This window comes from Pteronotus mesoamericanus, unplaced genomic scaffold (genome assembly GCF_021234165.1).
Source record: "Pteronotus mesoamericanus isolate MK-2021 breed Mesoamerican mustached bat unplaced genomic scaffold, CSHL_Meso_final contig_42, whole genome shotgun sequence".
NCBI lineage: Eukaryota > Metazoa > Chordata > Mammalia > Chiroptera > Mormoopidae > Pteronotus > Pteronotus mesoamericanus.
In genome coordinates, this window is record NW_026555157.1 from 12,826,684 (window position 1) to 12,843,429 (window position 16,746).

At 34.5% G+C, this 16,746-nt stretch overlaps 1 protein-coding gene across 1 annotated transcript in view; it reads right to left on the reverse strand.

Moving 5' to 3' along the window:
- Window positions 1-16,746, reverse strand: part of DCBLD2 (discoidin, CUB and LCCL domain containing 2) — a 98,360-nt gene that overhangs the window by 39,912 nt on the left and 41,702 nt on the right. Inside the window, exon 3 of the mRNA XM_054577352.1 lies at window positions 940-1,077. Coding sequence (XP_054433327.1) covers window positions 940-1,077 — 138 coding nt within the window. The remainder of the gene's footprint in view (window positions 1-939; window positions 1,078-16,746) is intronic.

Genomic DNA, 16,746 nt, shown 5'->3' on the forward strand with positions numbered 1-16,746 from the left:
AGACTCCTCTTCACAAAGAATGGTTTTCTTCTCTATCACATTCTATATAAAACTTTTAATGAAATATATAGTATTTATTTTAAACCGACCACAGCTGAGAAGGAACAGTTTGCATTTCCTTTGGTCATTTCCGGTGCTTAGCATTTTTGCACCTGGGAGGATCTTGGAGGTTCTTGACAATTTTCTCATGTATACAATTAAAAAAATTTTTAAATTTTAAATGGCAAACTTAGATAAATTATTGTTGAATACTGAAATAATTGTTTTGATATATCTTTGTACTAGTAACATTTCTTAACTTTCCTCACCACAGTACCCTTAATGGTAGAGGGGAATGAATCCATACCAAACAGCCAAAACAAGAGAGATTTCATGCAAGTCTTGCATCTCAGAGATTCGGATCAACTGTGCACTTTATTCCACTTAATAGCCTTGATTTTAGCCCATCCTTCAGATTCTAAACATTAAATTTTTAAAAAATATCTTATGTTTATTTTATAATGTCTCAGATACCAGTCAGTGTACTCCTGGTGGTATGAGACTCTGTTAAGAAAAATGGTAATATTGTCTTTAACACAGTATGATGAAATGATAAAATGTAGATAATACAGCTTTAAATTGATATACTACATTTCAATAATTGATTGATTTTTGAAGTTATTATTGTTTTTGTTCCCATATTATAAAGAGTAAAAAATCAGTATTTCCTTTACTAAGGATAAGGAAGTATATGGACTTTTATATATAAAAGTTAATACATTTTTAATGATTAGACTCTAAAACTGATCTAAATTTATTTGTCATATTTATGTACTTGTTATTAACTGTTCAGCCTTTCTACTCTATCCCAAATTTAGATAACAGGTACTCGAAGAAATATTTCATTTTTGTTTTAAGATGTTATAAAATGCAGGAGCCATAGTATAAAGTGAAAATTACCTTGTTTATCTATAACTGAATATGAAGCCAAAAATCCTCGTCCAGAAACATGGATTCCACTCATGAACAGAACAGTAATTTCATTGCTTTTGGATTCTATTGAGTGGTTCATCTGCAACCCCAGACCACAGTATTTGCCTAAAAATGAAAGAAAAGCAGATGTTTGTTGTGCTTCTCATGAAGTCAATGTAGATAACACAATAAGAATAATATACCTAATGGTGTACTAAACAGTATAAAATGGTAACTAGAATGTTTAGTGTTTAAAAATCCCATTAGTCTGGAGGAAAAAAAAGCGAAGTAATAACTGTTCAAATGATTAAAAAAAAAAATAGCATGACATCACTGACCTTTTAAAGATTCAGTGTTTTTGCAAAACATAGTTGTATACTCTTTAAAGTAGTAAGAAATTTTTTTTTAAATTAAGCATTTCCTGCAGTCAAATGGCTCACAAATAAATTGAACAGTCAATCAGTAACATTCTTAACATGTTCCCCACCAGGTGCACCTAGATTCCTGACCTCAGGGCACCTCTCAAACCTTTTTTGAACCTTCTCAATTTTTTTTCCAAGAACTGTTGAACTTCAGGTCAATCACTTTAGGTAATCATTTATATTGAAATTAAAAGAAACAAACAAACCTCAGTCTATAACTTCTCAGTTTATTTAGCAATTTAATGAATAAATACCAAACATAAAGGTAAACACATATGCTTGTCTTAGGTGCTATGGTTTTCAATAAAAAATACATCTTGCTCATCTGTTCTTTCTTTAGAAACATCAGCTGTGCAAAAAAAACCCCAACACCTCCTATATCTAAATATGGAATGTAATTATAAAGTAGTTATATTTTTAACATTCAAGCAAAATGACACATTATCAAAGAACTCTACCAATTATTATCTGAATATGCAGAAAGAAAGATGATTAAATCATTAGACTTGTTTTTTACAACCAAGTAACTCAGAAATAGTCTAGTTAAGAGGATAAATATTAGATATCATATTACTTTTTTTAAAATGCAGACTATTTTATTTCTTTTTAAATGCCAAAATCCATGATAAAATATTAAAAAACTTAAATCTATTATAAAGTCTCAGCAATTAAAACATGACACGAGCACAGAAATAACCAAGTAGGTCAATGAAATAAAATGAGCATTCTAGAAACAAATGTATATAGCGGTCTAACAATGTAATATATGGTTACATTGATATTTCAAATCAATGGTGAAAATAAAGCTTATTCAACAAAGAAGGTACATGACCCACTATTATATGAAATAAACAAATATAGAGCCCTATTTCACACATTATACAAAAAATATTCAGGTGAGTTAAAAATCAATATGTAAAATCTAAGGAGTTTTAGTTTTTTATATATATATGTAAAATGTTTTATATATATAATATTTTATATACATATATAAAATGTTAAAGGACAAGTAATAGAATAGGAAGTATTTGCAACACATCTAAAAAAGGGTTAATCGTTTTTGTTTTGTTTTTTTTTAGGGAAAAATTCTACAAACATTTAATCAAAAAATAAAGAATACCAAAAAGTCATTTAAAGCTTTTTCAAAATAATAGAAATAGGCAAGAAATATACAAAAACAGGTTTAGTTTCAACAAATAATAAAGGAACAATTAATATAACACATCATTGTCCCGATCAGATTAATAAGTACTAAAAATATTGGTAATATCAAGTATTGGGGACTGTGAAAGGAACTGAGTATTCATAGACTCTTTTTCTTCATCTTCTTAAAGCAGTCCCTTTAGCATATTTTGCAGTGCTGGTTTGGTGGAGGTGTATTCTTTCAACTTTCTTTTGTCTGGGAAACTCCTTATTTCGCCTTCCATTTTAATTGAGAGCCTTGCTGGGTAGAGCAGTCTTGGTTGCAGACTTTTGCTTTTCATGACTTGGAATATTTCTTGCCATTCCCCGCTGGCTTGTAGTAAACACTGTATTATTTTTAGATATGAAATATATATCACATTATTAGAAATATTAACTCAAATGGTAATATTATTGAATGTTATATAATTTGTTAGCAAACCCAAATATGTGCAGAGCCAGTGCCTATCAAGTTACATCTCTTGGCCCAATGGGAATAGTTAAAGGCAAGAGAAATTATGTCAACTAGCATCTTTACACAAGATTAACCTTTGTATACATGAACAACAGTTTCATTTGGGCTCATCAGTAGTCGCTTTCTTTGTCATGTAAGGATGTATGTATGTATGTGTGATTGTATTACAAGGCTGATTAAAGTGCTCAATACAAATAATGACCTTTCTGATCCTTTAAGGTGAAAAGGAAAAAGATCATATTTAAAGAATACCTATCATGCCATACAAAGATGTCTATAAAAATGTATTATTAAAAGTGAAATAATGTTTTAAAAAACTTGCTAACCCTTTTAATAGGGACAGAACCATAGAATAATTTTTTATGAGCATGTCAGTTTCACCATTTGTTTATTTGGAATTATGTTGCCCTCCAAAATGTGAGTAAATTCAATCTGTGGTAGAAACAAAACATTTTTTTGGTCTTTTACATATATATTGACTTTTTATTTTTTTTCAGAATTTTTTTTTTATTCTTGTTCAAGTACAGTTATCTCCATTTTCCTGCAACCACTTTCCCCCGCCCCACCCACCCCCACCTCCCACCTTCAGTCCTTCCACACTATGGCTTTGTCCATGGGTCCCTTATACATGTTCCTTGACTTGACCCTTCCCCTTCTTTTCCCTCCTTATCCCCCTCCCTCCTGCCTCCTTCCTTCCAATTACTGTCAGTTTCTTTTTTCTTTCAGTGTTGATAGTTATATTTTCCCTGCTTGTTTATTTTGTTAATTTGTTTCCACTTATAGGTGAGATCATGTGGTATCTGTCTTTCACCACCTGGCTTATTTCACTTACCATAAGGCTCTGTCCCTTTATAAGGCTAAGTCCCCTCCATACTGTCAGGAAGGGTAAGAGCTCCTTCTTTCTGCTGCATAGTATTCCACTGTGTAAATGTACCGTAGTTTTTTGATCCACTCATTTACTGATGGACACTTAGGTTGTTTCCAGCACTTGGCTATTGTAAATTGTGCTGCTATAAACATTGGGGGGGCATAGGTTCTTTTGAATTGGTGTTTTGGGGTTCTTGGGGTATAACCCCAGCAGTGGAATTGCTGGGTCAAAAGGCAGTTCCATTTTTAGCTTTTTGAGGAAATTCCATATTGTTCTCCACGGTGAATGCACCAGTCTGCATTCCCACCAACAGTGTACTGGGGTTCCTTTTTCTCCACAACCTTGCCAGTACTTGCTGTTTGTTGATTTGTTTATGATGGCCATTTTGACTGGTGTGAAATGGTATCTCATATCTCACTGTGGTTTTAATTTGCATTTCTCTGATGGCTACTGATGCTAGGCATCCTTTCATATGTCTTTGGGCCCTGTGTATGTCCTCCTTGGAGAGATGTCTGTTCAGATCCTTTGCCCATTTTTCAATTGGATTGTTTGTCTTCCTAGAGTGGAGTCATGTGAGTTCTTTATGTTTTCTGGAGATCAAAGCCTTGTCCGAGGTATCACTGGCAAATATATTTTCCCATATGGTTGGTTCCCTTTTCATTTTGCTTATGTTTTTTTAGCCATGCAGAAGCTTCTTATTTTGATGTAGTCCTATTTGTTTTTTCTTTCCTTTATGTCCCTTGCTTTAGGAGACATATCAGTGAAAATATTGCTGCAAGGGATATCTGAGAGTTTCCTATGTTCTCCTATAGAACTTTCATGGTGTCATGACCTTATATGTAAGTCTTTTATCCATCTTGAGATTACTTTTGTGTATGGTGTAAGTTGGTGGTTGAATTTCAATTTTTTGCATGTAGCTGTCCAGATCTCCCAACACCATTTGTTGAAGAGGCTATTTTTACTCCATTTTATGCTTCTTCCCCCTTTGTTGAATATTAATTGACCATAAAGACATGGCTTTATTTTGGGGTTCTCGATTCTGTTCCATTGATCTATGGGTCTGTTCTTATGCCAGCACCAGACTGTTTTGATTACAGTAGCCTTGTAATATAGTTTGATGTCAGGTTTTGTGATCTCTCCTACTTTATTGTTCTTTCTCAAAATTGCTGCAGCTGTTCAGGGTCATTTATGGTTCCATATAAATTTTGCAATGTTTGTTCCTTATCTGAAATATGTCATTGGATTTTATTAGGAATTGCATTGAATCTATAAATTGCTTTGGGTAGTATGGGCATTTTAATAATGTTAATTCTTCCAATCCATGAACATGGTAAATACTTCCATTTATTTGTGTCTTCCTTATTTTTTTTTCTTCAGTGTTGTGTAGTTTTCTGAGTACAAGTCTTTTACCTCCTTGGTTAGATTTATTCCTAGGTACTTTATTTTCCTTGTTGCCATAGCAAACAGGATTTTCCCCCTGATTTCTGATTCTGATATTTCATTGTTGGTATACAAAAATACCTTTGATTTCTGACTATTGACTGTATCCTGTTGTTTTGCCAAATTCACTTATTAGGTCGAATAATTTTTTGGTGGAGTGTATGGGGTTTTCTGTATACACTATCATGTCATCTGCAAACAATGACAGTTTTACTTCCTTCCTTCCAATCTGGATGCCTTTTCCTTTTCTTGTCTGATCGCTGTGGCTAGGACTTCCAATACTGTGTTATAGAAGTAGTAAAAGTGGACAACCTTGTCTTGTTCCCAATCTTAGTAGGAAAGCTTTTAGTTTTTGCCCATTGAGTATGATGTTGGCTGTAGGTTTTTTATATATGGCCTTTATTATGTTGAGGTATGCCCTTTTTATTCCTACTTTGTTGAGTGTTTTTATCATAAATGGATGCTATACCTTATCAAATGCTTTTTCTGCATCTATTGATATGATCATGTGATTTTTGTATTTGCTTTTCTTTATGTGATGTATTAACGCTTATTGATTTGAGAATATTGTACCATCCTTGCATCCCTGGGATGAATCCCACTTAATCATGGTGGATGATCTTTTTAATGTATTGCTGATGTGGTTTGCCAATATTTTGTTGAGGATTTTAGTGCCTCTGTTCATCAGCAATATTGGCTTGTAGTTTTCCTTCTTTGTTGGGTCTTTCTCTGGTTTTGGATTCGGATGATGCTGGCCTCATAAAAGGAGTTTGGGAGCCTTCCCTCTTCTTGGATTTTTTGGAACAGTCTGAGAAGGACAAGGGTTAGCTCTTCCTTAACTGTTTTGTAAAATTCTCCTGTGAAACAATCCAGTCCAGGGTTTTTGTGTGCCAGGAGTTTTTTGATTATTGCTTCAATTTCAACAGCTATTGGTCCATTCAGGCTTTCTGCTTCTTCTTCATTCAGTGTTGGAAGGTTATATTTTTCTAGAAATTTGTCCATTTCATCAAGGCTTTCAAATTTATTGGCATATAATTGTTCATAGTAATGTCTTACAATCCTTTGTATTTCTGTGGTATCAGTTGTTATCCTTCCTCTTTCATTTCTGATTTTATTTATTTGGGTCCTCTCCCTTTTTTTCCTGATGAGTCGGCTTAAAGGCTTGTCGACTTCGTTTATCTTTTCAAAGAGCCAGCTGCTGGATTGGTTGATCCTTTAAACTGTTCTTTCAGACTCAATGTCATTCAATTCTGCTCTGATCTTGATTATTTCCTTTGTTCTGCTTGCTCTGTGCAGTGTTTGTTGTTGTTTCTCCAGTTCTTGAAGATGTAGGGTTTAGATGTTTATTTGAAATGTTTCTATCTTTTTTAGGTAGGTCTGTATTGCTAGAACTTCCCTGGTAGGATTGCTTTCACTGTGTCTCATAGCTTTTGGACTGTTGTGTGTTCATTTTCATTTGGTTCCTGAAACTTTTTGATTTCTTCTTTGATCTCATTATTGACCCATCCATTGTTTAATAGCATGCTATTCAATCTCCATACACTTGAATTTTTTTAAATTTTTTCCTTGAGGTTGGTTTCCAGTTCTAAGCCCTTGTGGTGTGAGAAAATGCTTGTTATAATTTCAATTTTCTTGAATTTGTTGGGGCTTGTTTGTGTGTCTTACCATGTGGTCTATCTTTGAAAATATTCCATGTGCATTTGAAAAGAATGTGTATTTTGCTTCTTGGGGATGAAACTTCTATATATTTAAGTCTATTTGATGTTAAGTCCATTTGATGTAATGTGTCATTTAGTTCCACAATATTGTTGTTGATATTTTGACTTTTTATTTGTTAAAAACTTTTCTTTTTTTTATTGTTGTTCAACTTCAGTTGTTCCCATTTTCCCTGAGCCACTCTCCCATGTTCCAACCGCCCCTACCCTCCACACTCAATCCTACTCCCTCATTGTCTTTGTCCATGGGTCCTTTATACATGTTCACTGACGACCCTTCTCCTTTCTTGTTTTAATCCACCTTTGCTCTGTGAAACTCAAAAGGCAGTGCTAAAGAATGGATAATTACAATTTAAAAAACAGAAGAACAAAAAAAAGAGAAGTACAACAGCTGACCTTGTAGGTGCTTAAATGAATTCAAAATATACAAGATAGCCCTGGTTAATGTGGTTAAGTGGACTGAGCACCAGCCTGTGAACCAATGGGCTGCCAGTTCGATTCCCAGTCAGGGCATATAGGCCAGTGCCTCAGTATGGGGTGCATGAGAGGCAACCACACATTGATGTTTCACTCCCTCTCTTTCTCCGTCCCTTCCCCTCTCTAAGAAAAAATCAAACAAAATGTACAAGATAAACACCTTCCTTCACCTGCTATTAACAGCCAAGATGACGACTCTCCCTCTCCTCATTTGGCTCTCCTTTGATCATAGGTTTTACCCATTATACAAATAATGCATGTACATGGCAGAATTCTCTGGGGAAGGAAGAAGAAAAACCATTCCTCATCTGGGCAAGATGAGAGGGGACCCCCCCCCAATACCTGGAACTTATTTATAAAAAATTGTGTATTTATTCTTACATGTTTAAACTACAGTCATGTTCAAAGCACTCCCCATTTGATGCACTGTACCTACTGAGATATTTTTTCCACTGATCAAAACACTTTTTGAACTCACTGATTTTGATGCCAGGTGCTTCTGGTGATTTTTACTTCACCTCTTCCACATTGGCAAAACATTTCTCTTTGAGCACTTTTCTCATTTGAGAGAAGCAAAAAACATAGTTGCTCAGGGCAAGATCAGGTAAATACGGAGGGTAAGACATGAGCATCATGCCATTTTTGGTTAAAAAATGTTGAACATTTAGGGTGGTGTGGGCAGATGTGCTCCTATATCACCCATCATGACATGGGCAAATGCATTGAAAGAGTCTTAAATTCACTGAAGCCAAATGCAGCCTCTCACAACAATGCCAACTGGTACACTGATACAGACGGGTTTGTAGAACACTCACCTAGTGGGGAAGCTTGTACTACAAGGGGCCCAACTAACCAGAAGACAATTCTGGTTTTTTTGGGTCCACTTCTCATATAGTTTTTAACTTTTTAATACTATTTCCCCAGTTTAGCCATTGAAAGGTGCTCCTAAATCAAAATAAAGCACATAATTGACAACAATTATAGGTTCTGCTGATGGCTCTCAAAGTCAGCCAAAATATCTATTGAGTTTCTCATGAGTAAATGAGAGGTATCTCAAAACACAGTTTGTGAATACATATACAAAATTACAAATATTATCTTAATCACCATAATACAATTGAAACATTGGATTATAGTCTAAAAGAATCCATGTGTCCAGGAAAATAAAAGTATTTAAAAATTATTAGCCCTTAGGAAATTAGAAAAAGAAAAGCAAATTAAATCCAAACTAAGTAGAAGAAAACAAATAATAATTAGAACAGAAATCAATAAAATTGAAAACAGAAAAATCAATAGAAAAAAATAAAACCTAAAGCAGGTTATTTGAAAAGAAAATTGATAAACCTTTAGTAAGGCTAAATAAGAAAAAGAGAGGACATAAATCACTAATATCAGAAATGAAAGTAGGGACACATCACTATAGATCACATGGATATTTAAAAGGATAATGAAGAAATACTGTGAACAACTCTATGTCCACAAGTTTGATAACCCATGTGAAATGGACAGGCTCCTTGAAAGACACAATTTGCCAAACTCAAACAAAAAACCCCAGACAATCTAAATAGGCCTATATCTAAGAAATTAAATAAGTAATTAATACTACTTCAAAAGAAACAGCAGCAGGCACAAATGGATTCACTGGTGAATTTTACGAAACATTTAAGGCAGAAATTATACCAATTGTCTACAATCTCTTTCAGAGGATAGACACAGAGGGAGTACTTCCAGACTTACTCTACGAGACCAGCAACACCCTAAGATCAAAACCAGAAATATTACAAGAAAACCACAGACCAATGTTTCTCCTGAAACTAGATGCAAGTCCTTAATGAAATGCTAGCATATCAAATCCAACAATGTATATAAAGAATTATACACCATGATCAGGTGTGATCCATCTCGCATATGCAGGTTGGTTCAACATTTGAAAATCAATTAACTCAACCCATCATATAAACAGGCTAAAAAATATCATGACTGAATCAACAGATGCACAAAAAGCACTTGACAAAACCAACACTCATTCATGATAAAAACTCTCAGTAAAGTAGGAATAAAGGGGAAGTTCCTCAATGTGATTAAAAAAAAAATACAACCCCCTGGCCCCTGTCAGCTACTACAGTTAACATCGTATTTAACAGTGGGAAATTTAAAGTTTTCCCAATAAGATCAGGAACAAAGCAAGAAGTCTGCTTTCACCATTCTTTTAACATCATGCTGAACATATGACCTAACACAATAAGACAAAGGGGGAAAGAATACACAGATTAGGAAGGTAGATATAAAATTGTTTTTATTCACAGATGACATGATCATCTACGTAGAAAATCCAAAAGAACTGACAAAAAAGCTCCTGTAACTAATAAGTAATTATAACATGGTTGAAGAATGCAAAATTGCCTTCCTTTATAAAAACAATGAACAAGTGAAATTTAAAATTTAAAACAATACCATTTACATTAGCATCCCCCAAATGAAATATTTAGGTATAAATCTAACAAAACATACATAAGATCTATATGAGGAGAATTACAGAAGTCTGAATAACAAAATAAATGGAGAGATGATCCATGTTTATGTACAGGAAGGCTAAGTATTATCAAGATGTCAGTTCTTCTCAACTTGATTTGTAGATTTATGAAATCTCAGTGAAAATCCCAGGGAGATATTTTGTGTAAACTGATTAAATTTAAGTTTATATGGAGAGACAAAAGACCAGAATAGCCAACACAATATTAAAGAAGAACAAAGTTGGAGGAATGACACTATCTTCGATACTTACTATATAAAACTACAGTATTAGAGACAGTGTGGTAAAGGTGACAAACTGACAAGTAGATCAATGGAACAGAATAGAACACTTGGAAATAGATCCACATAAATACAGTAAACTGAAAGCACAAGAGAGCAAAGGTGATACAATGGAGCATAAGTAGTCTTTTCAACAAATGCTATTGGAACAATTAGATATCCTCATGCAAGACAAAACAAAACAAAACACAAACCTAGATACAGTCCTATACCCATCACTAAAATTAACTAAAAAATGGGTAATAATCTTAAAGCTAAAATGCAAAACTATAAAACTTCTAGAAGATAACATAGGAAAAATGTGGATGATCTTGGGTATGATTATGGCTTTTTAGATACCACACCAAAGGCATGGACCATGAAAGAAAGAACCAATAAGCTGCACTTCTAGGGAAAAAATATACGCAAAAGACACATCTGATAAAGGACTCCTATCCAAACTATACAAAGAACACTAAAAATTCAACAATAAAAAAAACCCACCTGGTTTAAAAATAGGCCAAAGATCTTAACAGAGACTTCACCAAAGAAGATATACAGACAGCAACTAAACATATGAAAAGACGCTTTATCTCTACCTCATATATCATTAGAGAAATGCAAATGAAAACAATGATATATCACTACACATTTATTAGAACAGCCGAAGTCCAGAACACTCACAACACCAAATGCAGGCAGATGTGTGGATCATAAGAAACTCTCAGTCATTGTTGTAGGACAGAAAAATGCTACAGTCACTTTGGAAGATGGTTTGGGGATTTCTTAGAAAACTAAACAGTCTTACCATACAATCCAGCGATCGCATTCCTAAGTATTTACTCAAAGGAGCTGAAAACTTATGTCCATACAAAAACCTACATGTATATGTTTTACATATTATAAATAACAGCTTTATTTATAATTGCCAAAACTTGGAAGCAACCAAGGTGTACTTTAGTAAGTGAATGAATAAACTGTGGTACATCCAGACAATGAAGTGCTATTCAGCACTAAAAAGAAATCAGCTATCAAGCCATGAAATGACAAGAAGAAACTTTAAATGCATATAACTGAGTGAAAGAAGGCAATCTGAAAAGGCTACAGACTGTTTTGATTCCAGGCAAGGCGAAACTATGAAGAAAGGAAGAATAGGCAGAGCACAGAGCATTTTTAGGGCAATGAAAATACTCTGTATGATACTACAATGATTGATACATGTCATTTTACATTTGTTCAAATCTATGAAAAGGGCAACACCAAAAAAAGAATTAGCGATAGAAATGCAAATCAAACCCATAAAGGGATACAACTTCACACCCATTAGGATGGCTAGAATCAAAAAGACAGATAACAAGTGTTGGCAAGAAGGCTGAAAAACTAGAACCCTCATACATTGCTCCTAGGATTCCAAAATGGTGCAGTTGCTATCGAAAACAGTCTGGCAGTTCTTCAAAAAGTTAAACAAAGAGTTACCATATGAACCAGTAATTCTACCCCTAGGCATATACTCAAGACAAGTGCAAACATATGTCCACACAGAGTTGTACATCATATTTCATAGCAGCATTATTCATAATAGCTGCAACGTACAAACAACTCAGCCAGCAGTCTGAGGTTCCTAGAATAAACTGACATGGAGAGGTGGTGATAAATCTCAAAGAATGATGTGATCTTTTTACAAACAGACAGAGCCATGACCTATCTCTCCAGGTGACATCTAATAACTGAAAGCAGTCCCTGGCCAACAAGTAGCAGGAAATTGGGGACCCCAGTTTTACAACTACAAGTAACTGAATTCTGCCAACAACCAGCAAGCTTGGAAGAGAACCTTTATCCCCTGCTGGTATCCTTATTTCAGCCAGGCAAGACCTTGAGCAGTCATGCCATGCCCAGATTTCTGAGTTTCAGAAACTGAGATACTAAATTGTGTTGTTTTAAGTTGCTTAGTCTGTAGTAAGGTTATGAAACAACCAAAAACAAATACAACCAGAAATTTACTTTGGTGTATAGTAAGAATACACTGCTTTTGCATAATCAAATCTGGAAGAAGTACAGTGCACAAGCTGGAATCTATGGCTCAGGGTTTAGATTAGGAGGCAGATATATATTACTTGCCCTCTTGGGCAGTAATTTTGGGCCATGCATTATTTCAAAAATGTTTGAATTAGTTGCCAAATTTGTAAAAATCTGGAAACTTCATATCAATTCTGAATTTCTGACTTCTCTTAGAAAAAATCACAAGAAAAAAATGAAAATATGGACCGCTTTTCTAAAATTATACCTAAGTAATGGCTGTCCTCTTTGAAAGAGAAAGTCACATTCCAGTTTGCCACAGTCCCCAGCACTCCCCAATGTCCCTAATCCTTAAGCTTAGTTACAATTTATCATTATGGCAATGCTGTTATTACGTTTAGTCTATTTCAGACACTTATTTTACCTGTCTAGCTAGCCCCTGTCGGTAGTGAGTTTGTATCCATTTGCATAGAGCTTAGAGATCTTAAGGTTATCATGCTCTTTACTATGTCCATATCGAAAGTACTTTAGGTAGATGATAAAAAAGCAGCATATTAAATTCTGGAAGATGTTAAATAGAAAGAAGAGACACATCTAATTTCAAAGAAACTACCATGTGGGGTTAATATTGTCATGAAACACGAAACATGCTTTATGTTCTCAATGAAATAGATCATTTAACCTATTGACAGGTGTGCCATAGAACAATGCTTCTCTTAGGAACTTGCAAGTTAGAAAGATAAAATGGAGGGTGGGAAGCTATTTACTAGAGTAAAGGCACATCAACACATCTACCTCCAATAGATGGAAATGTAGTTTGTGTGGAGAACATCACTTAATTAATTTACAGATTTAGGGAAAGTTTTTTGCTGCCTATGTGTAGAAGCACCTTTAATCTTGAAAACAAAATGCAGAATTCTCAAAGGAATTCATTTATTGATGATATATTATCAAGCCCTTGAATACCCAGTCACTGAGCTAGGTATGTGCTAGGGATTCAGTGATGAAACTGGATAGATACAGCATTGACCTCAGAAAGCTCGGTGTGGTGGGACAGGGCATACAGTTGAAGCCTCTAGAGTCCTGAAGAGGTCATCATAATGCCAAGAAAATGTATAAAGATACTGTCATTAAATAATATCCATCAGTACAGTTTCCTTAAAAAGCTGGGCTTCAGGATCACTTCTTTGTGCTTGGTGAGCAAGAGTGAGCTGGAGTTGTAAAATTTAGCCCCTTGACCTGAAGTGATTTCGTATTCTTTTTTTGAATGACTATGATGTCTTTGTATAATGATTTCTCTTATGCTAACATAACAATAACTTGTTTTTGTTATGACTAACAATAAGTTGTTTTTTTGATTCGATTTAGCACTAGCTTTAGCCCCAATGAAGATTCACTTGCACAGAATAATAGGAGGGTACAGACCTAAAATCTTTTTAAACATTAGACTATTTGGTTTTATATATATATATATATATATACACACACACACACACACATATATATATATATTTTTTAAGATTTTATTTATTCTTAGGGAGGGGAAGGGAGAGAAGGAGAGAAACATCAATGTGTGATTGCATCTCACACGCCCCTTATTGGGGACCTGGCATGCAACAGAGGCATGTGCCCTACACTGGGAATTGAACCGGCAACCCTTTAGTTAGCAGGCTGGCACTCGATCCACTGAGCCACACCAGCCAGGGCTATTTGGTTATATATTTAAAAAGACAAGTAACAATCACATATTTCCTGTGTTTAAAAAGAATTTAGCAGTATCACTAAGTCTGGATTTGCCTTTCCTTCTAAAAGATAATGAATACTTTAAAAGTATGCATTTCGCCCTGGCTGGTGTGGCTGAGTGGACTCAGTGCCAGCCTGCAAAACCAGAAGGTCGCCAGTTCAGTTCCCAGTCAGGGTACAAACCTGGGTTGCAGGCCATATTCCCCACTAGGGGGCACATGAGAGGCAACCACACATTGATGTTTCCCTCACTTTCTCCTTCCCTTCCCCTCTCTCTAAAAATAAATAAAATCTTAAAAAAACAAAGAAAGAAAGAAAGAAATATGGCATGGGCTTCAAGCTGATGGACTGTGACCGATTCTCTCCTTCATCGTCCCATCCTGAATGCCCCCCAAATGCTGATCTTTGAACTCCATCTGTCAAATGTTTCCAGCTCTTGCTCTTGATGTCAGTGGGTTACTTTAAATCAGTATCATGTCTCTGTTGATTGTTAAACTTTAATTCCTTCAGGAATATTGCAACACTTAAGAAAAAAAAGTATGTATTTCTATGACATGATATGGTCATTGTCCATTATGATTTCTGGGAAGGTAGCTACTTCAGTATTTTTTCCATGAATAAATGGCAGATCTGGTATTTGCACATTTTAAAATGTACAAGGTCCACATGAGAAAATGTACCCTGACACTTTACACATCATAAACAAAAATAAATTCTGGATGGATTTTTTGGTAATATGTGTAGAGAGAAATAATAAAGCTTTTAGAGAGCATCTTCATGGACTAGGAGTGGGCAAAGATTTTCAAAGAATACACAAAAAGTACTAACCATAAGAGAAAAAACAAATGTGAAACATTAAGTTAAAAGTAATGTGTGTTTATCAAAAGATACCAATAGTGGAGTAAAAAGAAATGTCAAAAAAAGGGAGAGGATATTTGTAAAAATATATCTAAAAAGAACCCATAACCAGGATATCTAAAAACTCCTACAAATAAGAATAAAAATCACCCAATAGAAAAAGAGGCATTAAAAAACTTAAACATTTTTAACATAAGATATTTAAATGGATAATTAACAGATAAAAAGTGCACAATAATATTAGCCATCAGGGAAATGCAAGGTATAGCTACAATGTGGCTTTAACCAGAACGGTTTTAACCTTAAAATGGAAAAATGTGGAGAGCTGTAACTGAAACTCTCACACTGGAGGTGGGTATAAACTAGTACAATCACAGAAGCATTTGGCAATATCTACTAAAGCTGAGCATTTACACTATTGTGAACTTTGGCTCACCAAAAGACAGGTAGTAGAATGTTCATAGCAGACAATTAGTGATAGCCAAAAACTGGTTATATGTTAGATAGAACTTAATTTTCTTAATAATTTCCATACTGATAGAAATTTAGATTGCTCCCAAGTTTTTTGTATAGTGAAAATATTACAATAAATATCTTCCTAGCACAACCTATTCTGTCTTCCTGAAGTATTTCCTTAGTAGTGATCTTAACATATACTTCCAAGAGTGCTATTCAAGTGAGCTATATCAACAAATACATCAATATAAAAAAGTACCAATTTCACAACACCCACACCAAACATGTTAAAATTTTATATATTTTATTAATCCAAAAGACAGGGAGGTAATACATTTAAGTTTATGAAAACTGCATTTCTTTGATTATAAGCATATTTGCCTACTCCAATTCCTCTTTCAAAATGGTAGTGTGGACAAAAGAGCACATAGATTTTTACTGCTATCCATGATGATGAATGAACAAAGGGTCCCAACAGAAAATTTTACAGCACTCATGTGCTTTCTTGTGAAATTCTACTTCAAGAGCTTAAAGACTTATCTTCTGGCAAACCAGTAAACTTCTGGGTAGAAGAGAGTTTCATTCATATTCTGTTTCCATTTCTTAATAAAAACTCTTGAAAAGATGGCAACTCAAGGCCCTGGCTCTTAATTAAGATGACAGCTTCTTTTAGGATAGCTGGCAGAGTTTCTCATGCCAACTACAGTACTGTAAAAACAATGAGTCATAAAAATGTGTAGTCTTCAGCAAAACCAGATGTGCTGCCAAGCATCACAGGTGAAACACACACAACACACCAAGAAATTTCTTTCAAAACTAGTCTGGAAAAATAAACTTTACCATGTAGGAGATGTCAAAGGCTTTTTATATTTCCTATAAGAGCTTACAAATAGGAATTCTTAGATGGAGTAAGGATCCCATAGTAGATCAAATTTCACCCATTTAAATACTGATGAGAAATGGGACAGATGTCAATTCATCACTGATGTGCCTCATAACATTAAAGAAAACATTTTGAAGTGATGACATCATTTATAAAAACACAGTTTCAATATTTTTTCTCTGTTCCAGTCCACAACCAGCCTAACTACTCCAGAGCACAGAGATTCACTAATGTCTTTTGACTTGTACATGGCAATGCAAGAAAACAACCTCATATAATGCTTCCACATTAGGGACAAATCCAAGTTAAGTTTAAGTTCCCATCAAGTCTTCACATGAAAAACATTCACAGTAATCACTGTTTTCATGATGGGCAGCTATGAGATCCTTTCATCCTCTGGACTTCATGTTTTCATAGGTTAGGCTGTATTTCACATGAAACTGTGGACCATGTCTATTATGCAAGAA